This window comes from Hyla sarda, chromosome 2 (genome assembly GCF_029499605.1).
Source record: "Hyla sarda isolate aHylSar1 chromosome 2, aHylSar1.hap1, whole genome shotgun sequence".
NCBI classification, from domain to species: domain Eukaryota; kingdom Metazoa; phylum Chordata; class Amphibia; order Anura; family Hylidae; genus Hyla; species Hyla sarda.
Window position 1 is genome coordinate 75,445,846 of NC_079190.1, and position 14,589 is coordinate 75,460,434.

Sequence of the window (14,589 nt, forward strand, 5' to 3'; positions counted from 1 at the left end):
GTTATTTATTTATGTGTGTGTATGTAGTGTTTTCCACATTAAAAATCATAGGGATAATTTACTTAAATTGTCTTATTCTTAGTGCAAACTTTGATGGATGGACTCTGGCTGATAAATCTGTTGCTTATTTAGATTGTCTATACTAAGTTTGCACCGTCGCGTTTTAATTTACACCAACTATTAGTTAGCATGCTTAAGGCAAAGACAATGCAACAAAATTTTGGCGTGTGACATCTTTCCTCTCATGCCATGATTATTTCCCAGTACACCATGCCCCCCTTGTCGAGTTAGTCAAATTTTTCTGTTCTTTTTGTAATGTAAAAAGCCAAAAAAAATAAATAAATAAATCTAAAAAACACTCTTGTTGGCACTTTTACTGGGTCTTTTGTCTGGAAAATACTGGAAATTATGAGAACCAGAAAAATACACCTTTCACTATTTGCTCTTACAGCATGTGATATAAATTATTTTTTTTTATATTTAATGATTTTATTTTATGCTATAGCTAAATACATGTTTTCTACTATCTGGCGCGTAAAAAAAACAAAAAGGAAAAACTTATTATTACTTAAACTGCAAAACTTATGAGTTGTTAATATTAATATTAATAATTTGTTAAGCAGATAAGCATGATTTTGTCAATGTTACCTTAGTCCAGTGTTTCCCAACCAGGGTGTCTTTGGCTTTCCGGGCATGCTGGGAGTTGTAGTTTTGCAACAACTGAAGAAATGCTGGTTGGAAAACACTTTCTTAGTCATTTGATCTTGAAAATGTATATCCCATTCAGTTCTATACACAATTCTCATGCTTAGTAATACCAGAGCATACCAATTATTCTAATCCATGTTTTCGCCTTCCCTTAGGTAAAGCATGTCTATGCCTCTAGCTTTGTTGACTTTCTGGACTCTGCAGGGATTTCCAATATTGATGGGCTCCCAAAGGTATGTTAATAACTGTTTTGTAACTTGATTCATGTTGTTTGTTCTGTTTTTTGCTATTTATGGTTTTGTACTTGCTAACACAGTGATCATCATCAGCCTCCTCTGTTTTTCTTGGTCAGACTTTGATGGTATACATGTCATATAAGGGTATGAAGCAGTGCTGAAAATGTACCATACATACATTTATAGCACCCAACTTCTTGGACCATGGGAAGAGGGGATGCATCAACATAAGTAAACAGCTGATATGCAATTTTGACTCGACATGCCTTTGCAGTCGCCTCTCCACCCCTGGCATCCACTCTGAGCACACATTTGTCACATAACCAGTTGATATGCATTTAATGGGTGCAGTAGGAAAAACCCCTCAGTGACCACCTAGCATCTCTTTCCACTGGGTCTAATGCACAGATTTGTAACAGAGCACCAAATGCCTGTATGACTGGTCCCTTATTCACAATACTATTAACCAGATCTGCAACCTGAACATACCCCTTTATCAGATTGTAATGTTACTACATGTCTTCCTGGGTGTTACACCTGCCAGTTCTTTGCCTCTGATCAGAAACCTTCTTTCTACTGCCAGAATCCTCCTCTCCAGATCTTGGAGGGCACAATCAACCCCCACTCTAAGGGCTGACCAGATATATAGACTTGAAGTGTTGACTGCTTGGGAACACCATTCGCATGCTAAATTCATTAAAGGAGTAGTCCGGTGCACACTTTGCTCATTTTATCCCGTCCGGGCTGCAAAATTAAAGAAAAAAATACTTTCTCTTACCTCCCAATGAGCCCCTGGAGCTCCGGTGCACTCCGGTGCAGGTGTTCGGTCCCTGGGCTGTATTCTTCTTACTTCCTGTTAGCCTGACACATTACACGGAGCTTCAGCCTATCACCGGCCGCAGCGATGTCCTGCCTCGGCTGGTGATAGACTGAAGCTTCGTGTGACGTGCCGGGCTAACAAGAAGTAAGAAGAATACAGCCCGGGGACCGAACACCTGTACCGGAGTGTACCGGAGCTCCGGGGGCTCGTTGGCAGGTAAGAGAAAGTTTTATTTGGCAGCCCGGACGGGATAAAATGAGAAAAGTGCGCGGTGGACTACTCCTTTAACATTTGGGCGCCCTGGACTACCTACAGGAAATTCTGAACATTTCCCAAACCCTATATCGGCCCTTCCCCCACAAATAAAAGACTAATTATATTCTAAATTGAGACAAACATAAACATTCACATATTTACATTTTTGACACCGTACACAGTTGTCACACACAAGAAATGAATGAATGAATAAATAAATAACAGCATACATATTACTGTATGTGAAATCAGCAGGACAAAAATATCCTAAAACACCACACCTAGAGCATACTGCATGTATGACAACCCACTTTGGCAATAGTCAGGTGTATATCATGTCTCAGATACTGATATGTCTGCAAATGTCTAGAATAACTACTTCCTGTAAATCACCACAATCTATTTGTTGTCTCTGAGTTATTTTTCAGGTCTGGTTTAGCTGTAACTATGGACTGGGTATGTGGAGAGGGAGGAAACCAGGATGGTTAAATACATGTTAGTAGTATTGTTAGAACTTGTTAGAACTGAGTAAACCTACCTGTATGAGCTGCTAGACTCACGCCAGTCTTCCTTCTCATGATTTTGTTCCTTTTACTACTGCCAGTAAGAAAATAAAACTGGTGTATTACCTTGAATTGCAACTTATAGAAACTTGGTAATTGGTTATGACAGCCGCAAAGGCCTAGTTTATACCTTGGGCTGCCATGACAGCAAATATGCTCCCTGCGATTACAGCCCATTGGGCCACATGCAGCCTCTGCACAAACACTGAACACTATTGAAATGTTGCTGACAGCAGCATCTAAACAGTTAATAACCTTCAGTGGAGATCACCGTGCTGGCTATTAGCTGTTGGTGTCTGTTTTCTACATATTTTAATAAAATATTTCAGTATAGGCCCTACTGGAACATTGGGTCTTGAGAGAAAATCTAGCCAGACATGGAAGGAATTCACAAACCTATCCCAACATGGTTGGAATTCCTGTAAGCATTGTCCTTAACTATTTCCTGCTTAGGAAAACATTGAGGTTGCACAAACCCATCACTTTCCTGTGTTCTCAATCTTGAATATCATCTGTTTGTACATAATGGCTCCTCATAAGTTCAGGGGGTGCATTTTTCGTCCTTTTAAGGTAGGGTAACACAATGCTTATACGCAGCATTTCTCGGTCGGCTCCATTGGGGGACACAGAGACCGTGGGTATATCTTGTTGCCACTAAGAGGCTCACACTCGGCATACAAAAATAAAGTCTGCCCCTCCTGGCAGGATATACCCCTCCTTTCTAACCCTGAGCCAGTTTTCGCTTGGTGTCAGTAGGAGGTAGACACAGGTCTGGAGTTCTCCAGACCTGGTCTTCTTTTATATTTTATAGCTAGGGCCTGTTTGTAGGTTCTTTTCTCCATTTTATTTTCTTGTTTTTAGGTGGGGTCCAGGAGCATGGCGCTATCTTTTCACCTATATCTGGCTAAGGGGCACAGGACATAGAGTATGCACTGTTAATCCCTTCCCGCCAACGGCCAGCACCTGGGGTTGTACCTTTGGGTCCGGGTCCCCCTGCCTTCCCTGCTCGTCCCGCTGTGTCAGCCTGATGTGATGCAGGTGACCATAGCTGGCCAAAGACGTCTTAGGTGACTATGGCGGAATAGGGCGAGTATGTTCCCGCCCCCCCCTCTCCCCTTTTTCCCCTCAGCACCCCTTCACCTATCTTTTTTGGGGCCCCTAGTTCCTGGGACTCCAGGGGTATATTCCCTGTGGATGCACTCTGTATTTTCTTTTCTCTATGGGGTCAGGGTACAGCGCCGGCCTCTCTCTCACTCTCTACACATGTCGGGAGGGTAGCGGGGCAACCCCCCCCCCCCCCCCCCCTCGCCGGCACTTCTTACAGGCAGACGTTATTCTGCAGCCGTACGCTTTGTGCCCCAGCCACGGTCCCTGTCAGCTGGGCTGGGGTCGCACTGCGCTTTACTTTAGTTTTCACCCACGTCTCGTGCAGGCGTGCGGCGGGGAGTATATTAATTTAGGCTGCAGTCTGCGGCGGGACTTAGCTCCGCCCACTACTCGTGTTACGGGCGTGGTGGTGGGGCTCCGCCCTCCTCTCTCCTGTGGCCAATAACTATAGCGCTTCTGGAGGTCATTTTCTGGTGCCTCCTTCTCCTGCTCCAATAGAATGCTGTTTTGATACTGAGGCTGCCCTCCTCCCTAAGTCAGTGCGGCTTGCACCTCCCACCTACTCCTCTGCCTCCTTGCGCGCAGATTCAGCTGCTATCTGTCTCTTCAGCTCCAGCCAGGACACAGCACAGCTACATCCTGCTTCCCAGCTCCAGCCACGGGACACAGGACTTCGGTTAGATTGCTCCATTTTATTTGCTATGTTCAACCCCATACCAGAACCTCCCCCCAGACAGGTGGCCACAGCCTTAGTCACCTACTACTCTTGCGTAGGCTGCAAGACCAAAATGCCCGTTGGTTCTTCTGAATCCACCTGTTCCGCCTGCTCCACGACGCGCACCATCCCTCCTGTGCCTGCTTCTCAGCAGAATGCGTGGTGTCCGCCCCTCCCCCAGAGTGGGTTTCTTCCTTTTCTCAGTCGATCTCCGAACCTGGCTAGGGTCTCCAGATCAGTGGCTTCGGCCTTGGAGCGGTCTTCCCTGCGCATGAACCCCAGGAAAGTTTGTTTTCGCCGCTCTCGGCATTCCCCCAAGGCTTTCAGTTCTCATGCTGAATTTGATGCCTTGCTGGACGTGGCTTGGAAGCATCCGGACAAACTATTTCAGGGGACCAAGAAGATTCAAGCTTAATTTCCCTTCTCTCAGGATCTGGTTTTCAAGTGGACAACGCCAACGGCAGTAGATCCTCCGGTCTCTCGCCTGTCAAAATCTACTAGTCTGCCTTTAGCGGACACAGCGTCCTTTAAGGATCCGGCGGAAAAGAAGATCGAGAACACAGCAGATTTTGCCGTTGAAGCGGCAGGTTTGTCTTTGCTACCTAACTTTGCTTCTGCCTGGGTGTCCAAGGCTGTTTCGGTTTGAGCTTCTCAACTTCGCCAAGGCATCCTGTCAGGCGTCCCTTGGGAGGACTTGGTGGACCTTGCTCGTCAACTTTCTCAGGCCGGGGACTTCCTCTGTTTGTCAGCCCTGGAGTCTGCCCGATGTACGTCCTTTGCCTCTGGTAACTTGGTTGTGATTCGTCGCTCCATGTGGCTGAAGGCGTGGGACACAGATGCTGCTTTGAAAAACTCCCTCACTGAGTTACCTTTCTACAGTACTCTGCTCTTTGGGAAGCACCTGGACGAGATCATATCCGAAGCTACTGGAGGTAAAAGCTCTCTGCTGCCGCAGAACAAACCTCGCTGCTACGATCCCCATTTGAAGACTGCTTCTTTTCGGCCCTTTCCCTCGGGTCGTCCTCCCAAGCAGGTGCCCTCCCAATCGCGCAAAGCTCCCTCCTTCAAGCCGCGTCCTTTGTGGAAGTCATAACCGTTCTGGCGGTTTCTCAGCCAAGTCTGGTAACCATAAGCCTCACTCCTCCTGAAGGGACGCCCCTACCCGTGTCCTCTTCTTGGCCGGGGGGGCGTCTGTCTCTTTTCAGGGACGTTTGGATAACACAGGTTCAGGACTCCTGGGTTCGGGACGTCCTCTCCGATGGTTACTGGATAGACTTCACTTCTTTCCCGTGGGATCGCTTCCGATCCCGCCCTCCTCGTTCCCCTTCTTTGGCGGCGGCCTTTCAGGTTGTTTACGCACCCTTCTCCCTCAGGGAGAGATTGTTCTGGTTCCTCCAGGGGAGCGTTTTTTGGGGTTCTACTCCCAATTTTTTTGTCATTCCCAAGAAAGTGGGCTCAGCCCGCCCCATTCTGGACCTCAAACTGCTCAACCGCCACCTGCTCCTGCGACATTTCTGCATGGAGTCCCTCTGCTCAGTGGTTGCGTCCATGAATCAGGGGGAGTTTCTTTCCTCAGTGGATATCTGGGATGCTTACCTGCATATCCCAATCTTCCCCGCCAATCAGCGATTTCTTCGCTTTGCCGTCCCTGTGGGTCATTTCCAGTTTGTGGCTTTCTTTTGGCCTAGCCACTACTTCCAGGGTTTTTGCCAAGGTCATGGCGGCGGTGATTGCCATCCTTCAGGCTCGGGGGATTTCGGTTCTCCCTTACCTGGACGACCTGTTGATCAAAGCTCTCTCTCCCGGTCCCAAAACTTGGAAGAGCCTTCATCTGGGTGATCATCCAGGAGAAGTCTAACCTTTCTCCCACTCAGTCCCTTGTCTTTCTAGGTCTCCGTTTCGACACGGCGGCTGCCCGAGTTCGTCTTCCACTGGACAAGCGGCGCTCCCTATCGGAGGGCATCCGGCGTGTATGGCGCACCTCTCCTGTTACAATTCGCTTCTGCATGGAGGTGCTGGGCCGGATGGTGGCGGACTTGGATCCCTGCTTTGTTGCAAAGTACCGTGTCCGGCTGGCTCTGGCAGTGGACACGTTCGTGATCACGTAGTCGTCCTTCAGCCTTCCTTACCTCTTTCCTCCTCTCCCTCTATTGCCCAGGGTTCTGAGGAAGTGCAAGGTGGAGGGCGTTCCCGCCATTCTGGTGGCTCCAGACTGGCCCAGACGTGCTTTGTACGCTGACGTAATTTGGCTGGTCGCCGATGTACCTCTGCATCTTCCAGTTTGTCCCGATCTGCTCTTCCAGGGTCCTCTCTGCCACTTCAATTTACTGTTGCTGCATTAGACGGCGTGGCGGTTGAAACCGCGGTTTTGAGAGCTCGGGGGTTTTCTACCAGGGTGATTAGCACCATGCTTCGGGCTCGTAAGCCCTTTTCGGCTAGGATCTATCATCGCACTTGGCATGCTTATTTCCGGTTGTGCGAGGGACAGTCTGTTTCTCCGGTTATCTTTTTCTTTTCCTTGCCTTCTTGCAATCCGGCCTGGATCAGCGCTTGGCACTCAGCTCTCTTAAGGGTCAAGTGTCGGCTCTCCTCTCTCTATTCTGTTTCAACAGCCCTCAGCATCCAACTCTCACGTCCGCACCTTCCTGCAGGGCATAGCCCATGCGGCACCTCCATACAGATCTCCCACTCCTCTTTGGGATCTCAACCTAATACTTGGCACTTTGAGGGAGGCTCTGTTCGAACCTTCGGACGTTTCTCTTCACATCCTTTTGTGGAAGGTCACCTTCCTAATTTTGATTACCTCCATTAGAAGAGTCTCTGAGCTGGTGGCTCTCTCTTGTTGTTCTCCATTCTTGGTCCTTCATCAGGACAATGTTGTTTTTCGGCCGCCTCCTTCCTTCTTGCCCAATGTAATTTCCTCTTTTCACGTGAATGAGGAGATTGTTCTTTCTTCCTTTTGTCCGGCTCCATACAACTCTATGGAATGTTCCCTACATTGTCTGGATGTTGTTCGAGCTGTTCGGATCTATCTTTCCGTCACTTCCTCCTTCCGGCAGGGTGAATCCTTCTTTGTGATTCCGGAGGGTCGTCGCAAGGGGCTTCCAGCTTCCAAGGGGACCTTTTTGTGGTGGATCAGTTCTGCCATCTCTGAATTGTACCGTTGTAAAGGGAAGTTCCCACCTTTTCGGGTTACAGTGCATTCCACGCATTCCATTGGGGCTTCTTGGGCGCTACGCAATAAGGCTTCGACCTTATTACAAGTCTGCAAGGCGGCAACCTGGTCGTCCTTGCACATCTTCACAACATTTTACCAGGTGCACACTTTTGAGGCTGCTTACGCCGGTTTGGGTCGCAAGGTGTTGAAGGCGGCAGTAGCTGGGTATTTCTCCCACCCCGGGGACTGCTTTGGTACATCCCACGGTCTCTGTGTCCCCCCAATGGAGCCGACCGAGAAAAGTAAGATTTTTTTTTATGCTTGCCGTAAAATCTTTCTCAGAGGATCCATTGGGGGACACATCACCCACCCGTTTGTGTTTGTTACTGTGGTTTGGTTTTCTGTCCAGGGTTTTTTTTTCAGTTCCTTTTTGTCTAGTTCCTCGGACACCTGCTGGTTTCTTTCTCTGTCGATCCTCTCCTACTTCTTTGGGACTAAACTGATTAGCTCAGAGGCTGTAGGTGGGGTATATCCTGCCAGGAGGGGCCAACTTGTTTTTATATGCCTAGTGTCAGCAAGATTTACCCACGGTCTCTGTGTCCCCCAATGGATCCTCAGAGAGAGAGAGAGAGAGAGCTTTTACGGTAATCATAAAAAATCTACTTATTTCATGCTGCGCAAAATACGCTGCATATTCTCCTTTGAGCAAACACCCAGGGCTTCCCAGTAGCCCTGTGCCCGCAGTAAGGTCCAAACCACTCTGCACACCCAGGGCTGTCACGTGTGTTTGCTTATAGGAGAATACGCAGTGTATTTACCGCTGTGCATCGTGAAATACGATGCATATATGCTATGTGTAACCTAAATTGAGCAGCTTCTTGTAAATGCTGAAATTGACTAGCCTTTAACCTCTTAAGGATGCCCTGCGCCCGAACCTGGTATACCCGCGTCATAGCGGGTTGGTCCCGGCTGTTAATGAAAGCCGGGACCCTGGGCTAATAGCGTGCGGTACCGATCGTTGTGCCGCGCACTATTAACCCTTTAGACGCGGCGTTCAAAGTTGATTGCCACGTCTAAAGTAACAAAAATACCCTCCTGGCAGCTCAGTCAGGCTGATAGGGACCATTGCGGTGAAATCGCGATGTCCCGATCAGCTAGAACGCGAGCGGAGGGTGCCTAACCTGCCTCCGTCGCGTCCGATCGGAGATTGATTGCTACAAGGCTGAAATCCAGGCTTGAGCAATCAACCGCCGAGAACACTGATCATATCCATGTTTAATGCATTTAGGTGGTCTGTGTATAAGATCAGTATGTGCAGTGCTATAGCCACTAGAGGGGACTATAACACTGCAAAAAAAAAAAAGTGTGGAAAAAAAAAAAGTTAATAAAGATCATTTAACCCCTTCGCTAAGTAAGAAGGTTAAAAAAAAAAAAAAAAAAAAAACATACAAAAAAAACTGTAAATAAAAATAAAGATAAACATATGTGGTATCGCTGCATGCAAAAATGTCCGAATTATAAAAATATATCGTTAATTAAACCGCAGGGTCAATGGCTTATGCACAAAAAAATTCCAAAGTCCAAAATAGCGTATTTTTGGTCACTATTTAGATCATGAAAAATTGAATAAAAAGCGATCAAAATAGTCTGATCAATAAAATAATGGTACCTTTAAAAACTACAGATCACGGCGCAAAAAATTAGCCCTCATACCGGCCTGTACGCGGAAAAATAAAAAAGTTTTTATAGGGGTCAGAAGATGAGAATTTTAAACATATAAATTTTCTTGCATGTAGTTATGATTTTTTTCAGACGTAATACAAAATCAAACCTATATAAGTAGGGTATCATTTTAACTGTATGGACCTACAGAATAAAGATTAGATGTAATTTTTACCGAAAAATGTACTGCGTAGAAACGGAAGCCCCCATTTAAAAAATGGCATTTTTTTCTTCAATTTTGTCGCACAATGAATTTTTTTGGTTTTGTTGTGAATTTTGACTAAATGTCATTACAAAGTAGAATTGGTGGCGCAAAAAATAAGCCATCATATGGCATTCTTCTGTCTTCTACCTGAATGGGTTCTAAGAAAATGTTATAATATGCAAATGTAAGGTAAACTACTGTACGTGTCCAGTGTGACAGTCTACTTAATATTTGAAAAACCTTCACATCCCCTTAATAGAAGAATGGATAGCTCCAATTACATCGTAACAGCGTTTCAGTGACATAACTGTATAGTAAAATTGGTGGGAAAAGGGTGGAAAGTAATCTGGGAGGTCCCTCCAGGTCTCTCCATACCCCCCTGGGCTTGATTGACAGGCCTTTCCCTATTCATAAATAGTGAGAGATCAGTCAAGCCTAGTGGGGCAAGGAAAAGCCTGCAGGGACCTTCCTCATAACTTATTTGCCTTCTTTCCAGCTAGTTTTAAAATCAGATTTTTCTGAAATGCTGCAACGTTGCACAACAAATTATTGCTAGTTGTAATAACGAAAGCCGGTTGCTGTTTCCTGTTACTTGCGATTTGTAAATAAGCACTTGGAGCTTCAGCAACATGTAAGAATGAAACTAGCAAAAGTGACCTTTGCATTGCCATCTGTTTTTTTTCCTTTCATTTTCCAGCTTTTCAATGATGCACTGTACTATCTTTTATAAGCATTCCTAATCTCCTCAAACAATAACCATTCACCCAGTTTTATAGGGATCCTCCAATTAAATAAACAAACTAACCGATTGCCAATTGTTTGTACTATAAAACAATATAGTACACAGTACTTATCTCGGCTGCTGTAGCACTGGCACTCCGGTGTGCCCTCGTCCCTTTGTTTCTTTTAGGGCTTGTCACTGCATCATGGCTTTCACCAAGCCACAGTAGGTGCAGAAGGTCTGAGGGTCCCATTGCAAATCAATGGAAAATAATTTTTTTGTTTTAATATAAGTGTTAAGTTGCACTATTTTTAAAGTGCAAATCTTTGTGATTTCCGCTTTAAAATAACACATGCTTTTAGTTTGTGCGAACAAAATATGGGTGCATTCACACCGCATTTTGTAGCTAGGGTGACTGGATCCGGCTGGGAAATGGGAAAACCGGGCACTCTCGTATTTAAATGAGCAGACCTGAGTCATTTTTGACCCATCTACGTTTTTCTGACTGGCCAAAAAACCAGGGTCACTATCTGACTCCTGTCGACTCATTTAAATGAATGAGATGCAGCCCGGGTCCCGCTGGGATACGGGAGTACCTGATGATGTTCTGAACACTCCACACTAATGTTCTCCAAACTGTGGACTACCAGATGTTGCAAAACTACAACTCCCAGCATGACCAAAGTTTCCATTTTGCAGTATGTAAATGTCCACAATATGGAGACCACCACTCTACATCCTCAGTGAATTTCTGTTGTGTGTTCGGAATGACATGACATTTGTATATATTGTCGAACAGTAAAAAAAACAACAAATCAAGAATCTGTGTTCTGTTTGGCTATACATTCTTAAAGGGGTATCTCAAAAAGTGTTGTTGTTATTATTAACAATTACAATAATAATATCATATTTGTTGGATAGCGCACACACACATTCCGCAGTGCTGTACACCTAAAATTAGCATATTACTAAGATTGTAGGGGGGGGGTCTGACCTTTTTGGGTTCTGGATATGTTCTGTAAATGAAAGGACTGCAACACTGATGTGGCTCCTGACTGCATAGTGCAGTGTTTCGCCAACCACTGTGCCTCCCGCCGTTGCAAAACTAAAACTTCCAGCATGCCCAGACAGCCTTTGGCTGTCTGGACATGCTGGGAGTTGTAGTTTTGCAACAGCTGGAGGCCCCCTGGTTGGGAAACGCTGTCATATTGGCTCCCTGATACTGACCTTTGAGACCCCTGATGAGCCAGGCTGAAGTTTCCCTGCACAGTGACTCTCCTGACAGGGTACTATAGCATGGCTCCATTCAAGCGAATTGTGCTAAGTACAGTTTTCTGTGCAGCTGGTTGGCATGGCACAGTGCAGGAAAAGTACAGAAAGCAATGAAGCACTATACCAGCTCTGTAGCCCCCTTCATTTTTGGGATCATACCGATCATCATCACAGGTGGGTGGTTCACAGATTTGTTGACATGCTGGATAGAATTGCATCCTTCAATGTGTAAAAATTACTTGGTATTTCAGGTTGATGTAATCTCGCAACAGTATGAACAACTTTATCAGAAAAACAAATACATAGACGAACGGCTGTTTTTGGAAAACGACAACACCCTGAAAGTTGATTTCCAAGAAAGGTAAATGGTAGCATGACAGGAACCTTGGGTAAACTGAAATATATAAAAAAAGAACCCTAAGGCTATGTGCAATAGTTTGTCTGTTCTTTGTCTAAAGGATCCTGGAACCTTTTTTTTTTTTTTTTATTTTATTTTTTTTAATCAACTGAAGACAGAAAGTTAAACATATTTGTAAATAACTTCTATTAAATCTTAATCCTTCCAGTAGTTATCAGCTGCTGTATGCTCCACGGAAGTTCTTTTCTTTTTGAATTTCCTTTCTGTCTGACCACAGTGCTCTCTGCTGGCACCTCTGTCCATGTCAGGAACTGTCCAGAGCAGGATAGGTTTGCTATGGGGATTTGCTCCTGCTCTGGACAGTCCCTAAAATGGACAGAGGTGTCAGCAGAGAGCACTGTGGTCAGACAGAAAGGAAATTCAAAACGAAAAGAACTTCCATGGAGCATACAGAAGCTTATAAGTACTAGAAGGATTAAGATTTTTTAATAGAAGTAATTTACAAATCTGTTTAACTTTCTGTCATCAGTTGATGTTTTCCAGTGGACTACCCCTTTAACTAACATTATTAGTTGTCATGTTCTCAAGAATTGATCTTTGTCTCAACTGGAATACCAGGAATGAATAAAAGGCCATGATCTACCCTGACTTAGCAGAGATGTCTTGCCGGAGTTTATAAACACCCTAATTGACAGGGGTAGGGTTATATTTATTTATTGTGATTACCGTATTTTTTTTTTTTTTAGTTTTGAATTACCGCATACTCCCTGTAATTGGGAAGGCAGAATCAGTGAAACGCAGTCAAGTACTTGATGTGCATGATCTTGCGTATTAAAGAGTGTAATCCTCTTTAATGATCACTGTAAAAAGGCATTTTGGTTGTCATTAAAGAGATTTAACAGTATTACTGGAAAATGGCCACAAATGACTGTGAGATGAATGAAGATAGAAGAGTGGTTTCTTAGCCATCCTGCAAAATAAGGGTGTGATTATAGCTGTATGTACAGTAGCTGGAATATGTGTAAATAATCAAGTTTTGCATATACATAAATACGAATTCCTCTTACAACAACCGAGTTCAGTTTACTTTACTTAGATATACAAATGGCAAGTACAGTGGTCCCTCAAGTTACATTATGAATTGGTTCCAGGACGACCATTGTATGTTAAGACCATTGTATGTTAAGACCATAACTCCTATGGAAGCCTGGTAATTGGTTCTGAAGACTTTAAAATAAAAAAAAGAAAAGTGAGAATTAAAGAAAAATAAGTACCGTATATACTCGAGTATAAGCCGAGTTTTTCAGCACGATTTTTCATGCTGAAAACACCCCCCTCGGCTTATACTCGAGTGAACTCTCCGCCCTCAGTGGTTTTCAACCTGCGGACCTCCAGAGGTTTCAAAACTACAACTCCCAGCAAGCCCGGGCAGCCATCGGCTGTCCGGGCTTGCTGGGAGTTGTAGTTTTGAATCCTCTGGAGGTCCGCAGGTTGAAGACCACTGCGGCCTTCGACATCATCCAGACCCCTCTCACCCCCTTTAGTTCTGTACTCACCTCCGCTCGGCGCTGGTCCGGTGCTGCAGGACTGTCCGGTGGGGAGGTCGTCCGGTGGGATAGTGGTTCCGGGCTGCCATCTTCACCGGGGGGGCCTCTTCTCCGCGCTTCGGGCCCGGCCCCGGAATAGTCATGTTGCCTTGACGACGATGCAGAGGTACGTTCATTACCAACGTCCCTCTGCGTCTTCGTCACGGCAACGCCTCTATTCCGGGCCCGAAGCGCGGAGAAGAGGCCCCCCCGGTGAAGATAGCAGCCTGGAACCACTATCCCACCGGACCACCTCCTCTCCGGACAGTCCTGCAGCACCGGACCAGCGCCGAGCGGAGGTGAGTACAGAACTAAAGGGGGTGAGAGGGGGCTGGATGATGTCGAAGGCCGCAGTGGTCTTCAACCTGCGTACCTCCAGAGGTTTCAAAACTACAACTCCCAGCAAGCCCGGACAGTCGATGGCTGCCCGGGCTTGCTGGGAGTTGTAGTTTTGAAACCTCTGGAGGTCCGCAGGTTGAAGACCACTGAGGGCGGAGAGTTCACAAGAGGATGATGACAAGAGGATGATGACAAGGGGATGATGAAGGGGGTGGGGATGATGACAAGGGGATGATGAAGGGGGGGTGTGGGATGATGACAAGGGGATGATGAACGGGGGGTGTGGGATGATGACAAGGGGATGATGAAGGGGGTGTGTGGGATGATGACAGGCGGTGATGATGAAGGGGGGATGATGACAGGCGGTGATGATGACGGGGGCTTATACTCGAGTCAATAACTTTTCCTGGGATTTTGGGGTGAAATTAGGGGCCTTGGCTTATATTCGGGTCGGCTTATACTCGAGTATATACGGTAGATAACTAATACAGATAAAGTAAGTCCTTAGATACAAAAGTAAGAAAGAGCTGCTGGGAGCTGTAAATCACTGTCTATGTAAAGTACAGGAGCTTCTTCATGGTCCTTATTTATTAAGCTGTGTGAGAGAAAAAGTGGAGGTATTTCCCCACAGCAACCAATCACAACTCAGCTAAAGAGCTCTGGTAAAGTGAAATCTGAGCTGTGATTGGTTGCTGTGGGGAAATCCCTTTACGTTTTCTCACACAGTTTGATAAATCTGGGAAATGTCCCCAAAAAAGTAAAATGGAGCCACCTTCACCTTGTGTACAAAGCAGCAGCTGACCACAGCACAGATAAAGGGTAGTA

At 45.7% G+C, this 14,589-nt stretch overlaps 1 protein-coding gene across 3 annotated transcripts in view; it reads left to right on the forward strand.

The window, feature by feature from the left end:
- The window catches only part of RB1 (RB transcriptional corepressor 1), a 170,445-nt gene that overhangs the window by 26,533 nt on the left and 129,323 nt on the right, over nucleotides 1–14,589 (forward strand). For all 3 annotated transcript variants that reach the window (XM_056562104.1, XM_056562107.1, XM_056562105.1), the window contains exons 9-10: nucleotides 864–941; nucleotides 11,733–11,842. In XM_056562104.1, the coding sequence (XP_056418079.1) occupies nucleotides 864–941; nucleotides 11,733–11,842 (188 nt within the window). The remainder of the gene's footprint in view (nucleotides 1–863; nucleotides 942–11,732; nucleotides 11,843–14,589) is intronic.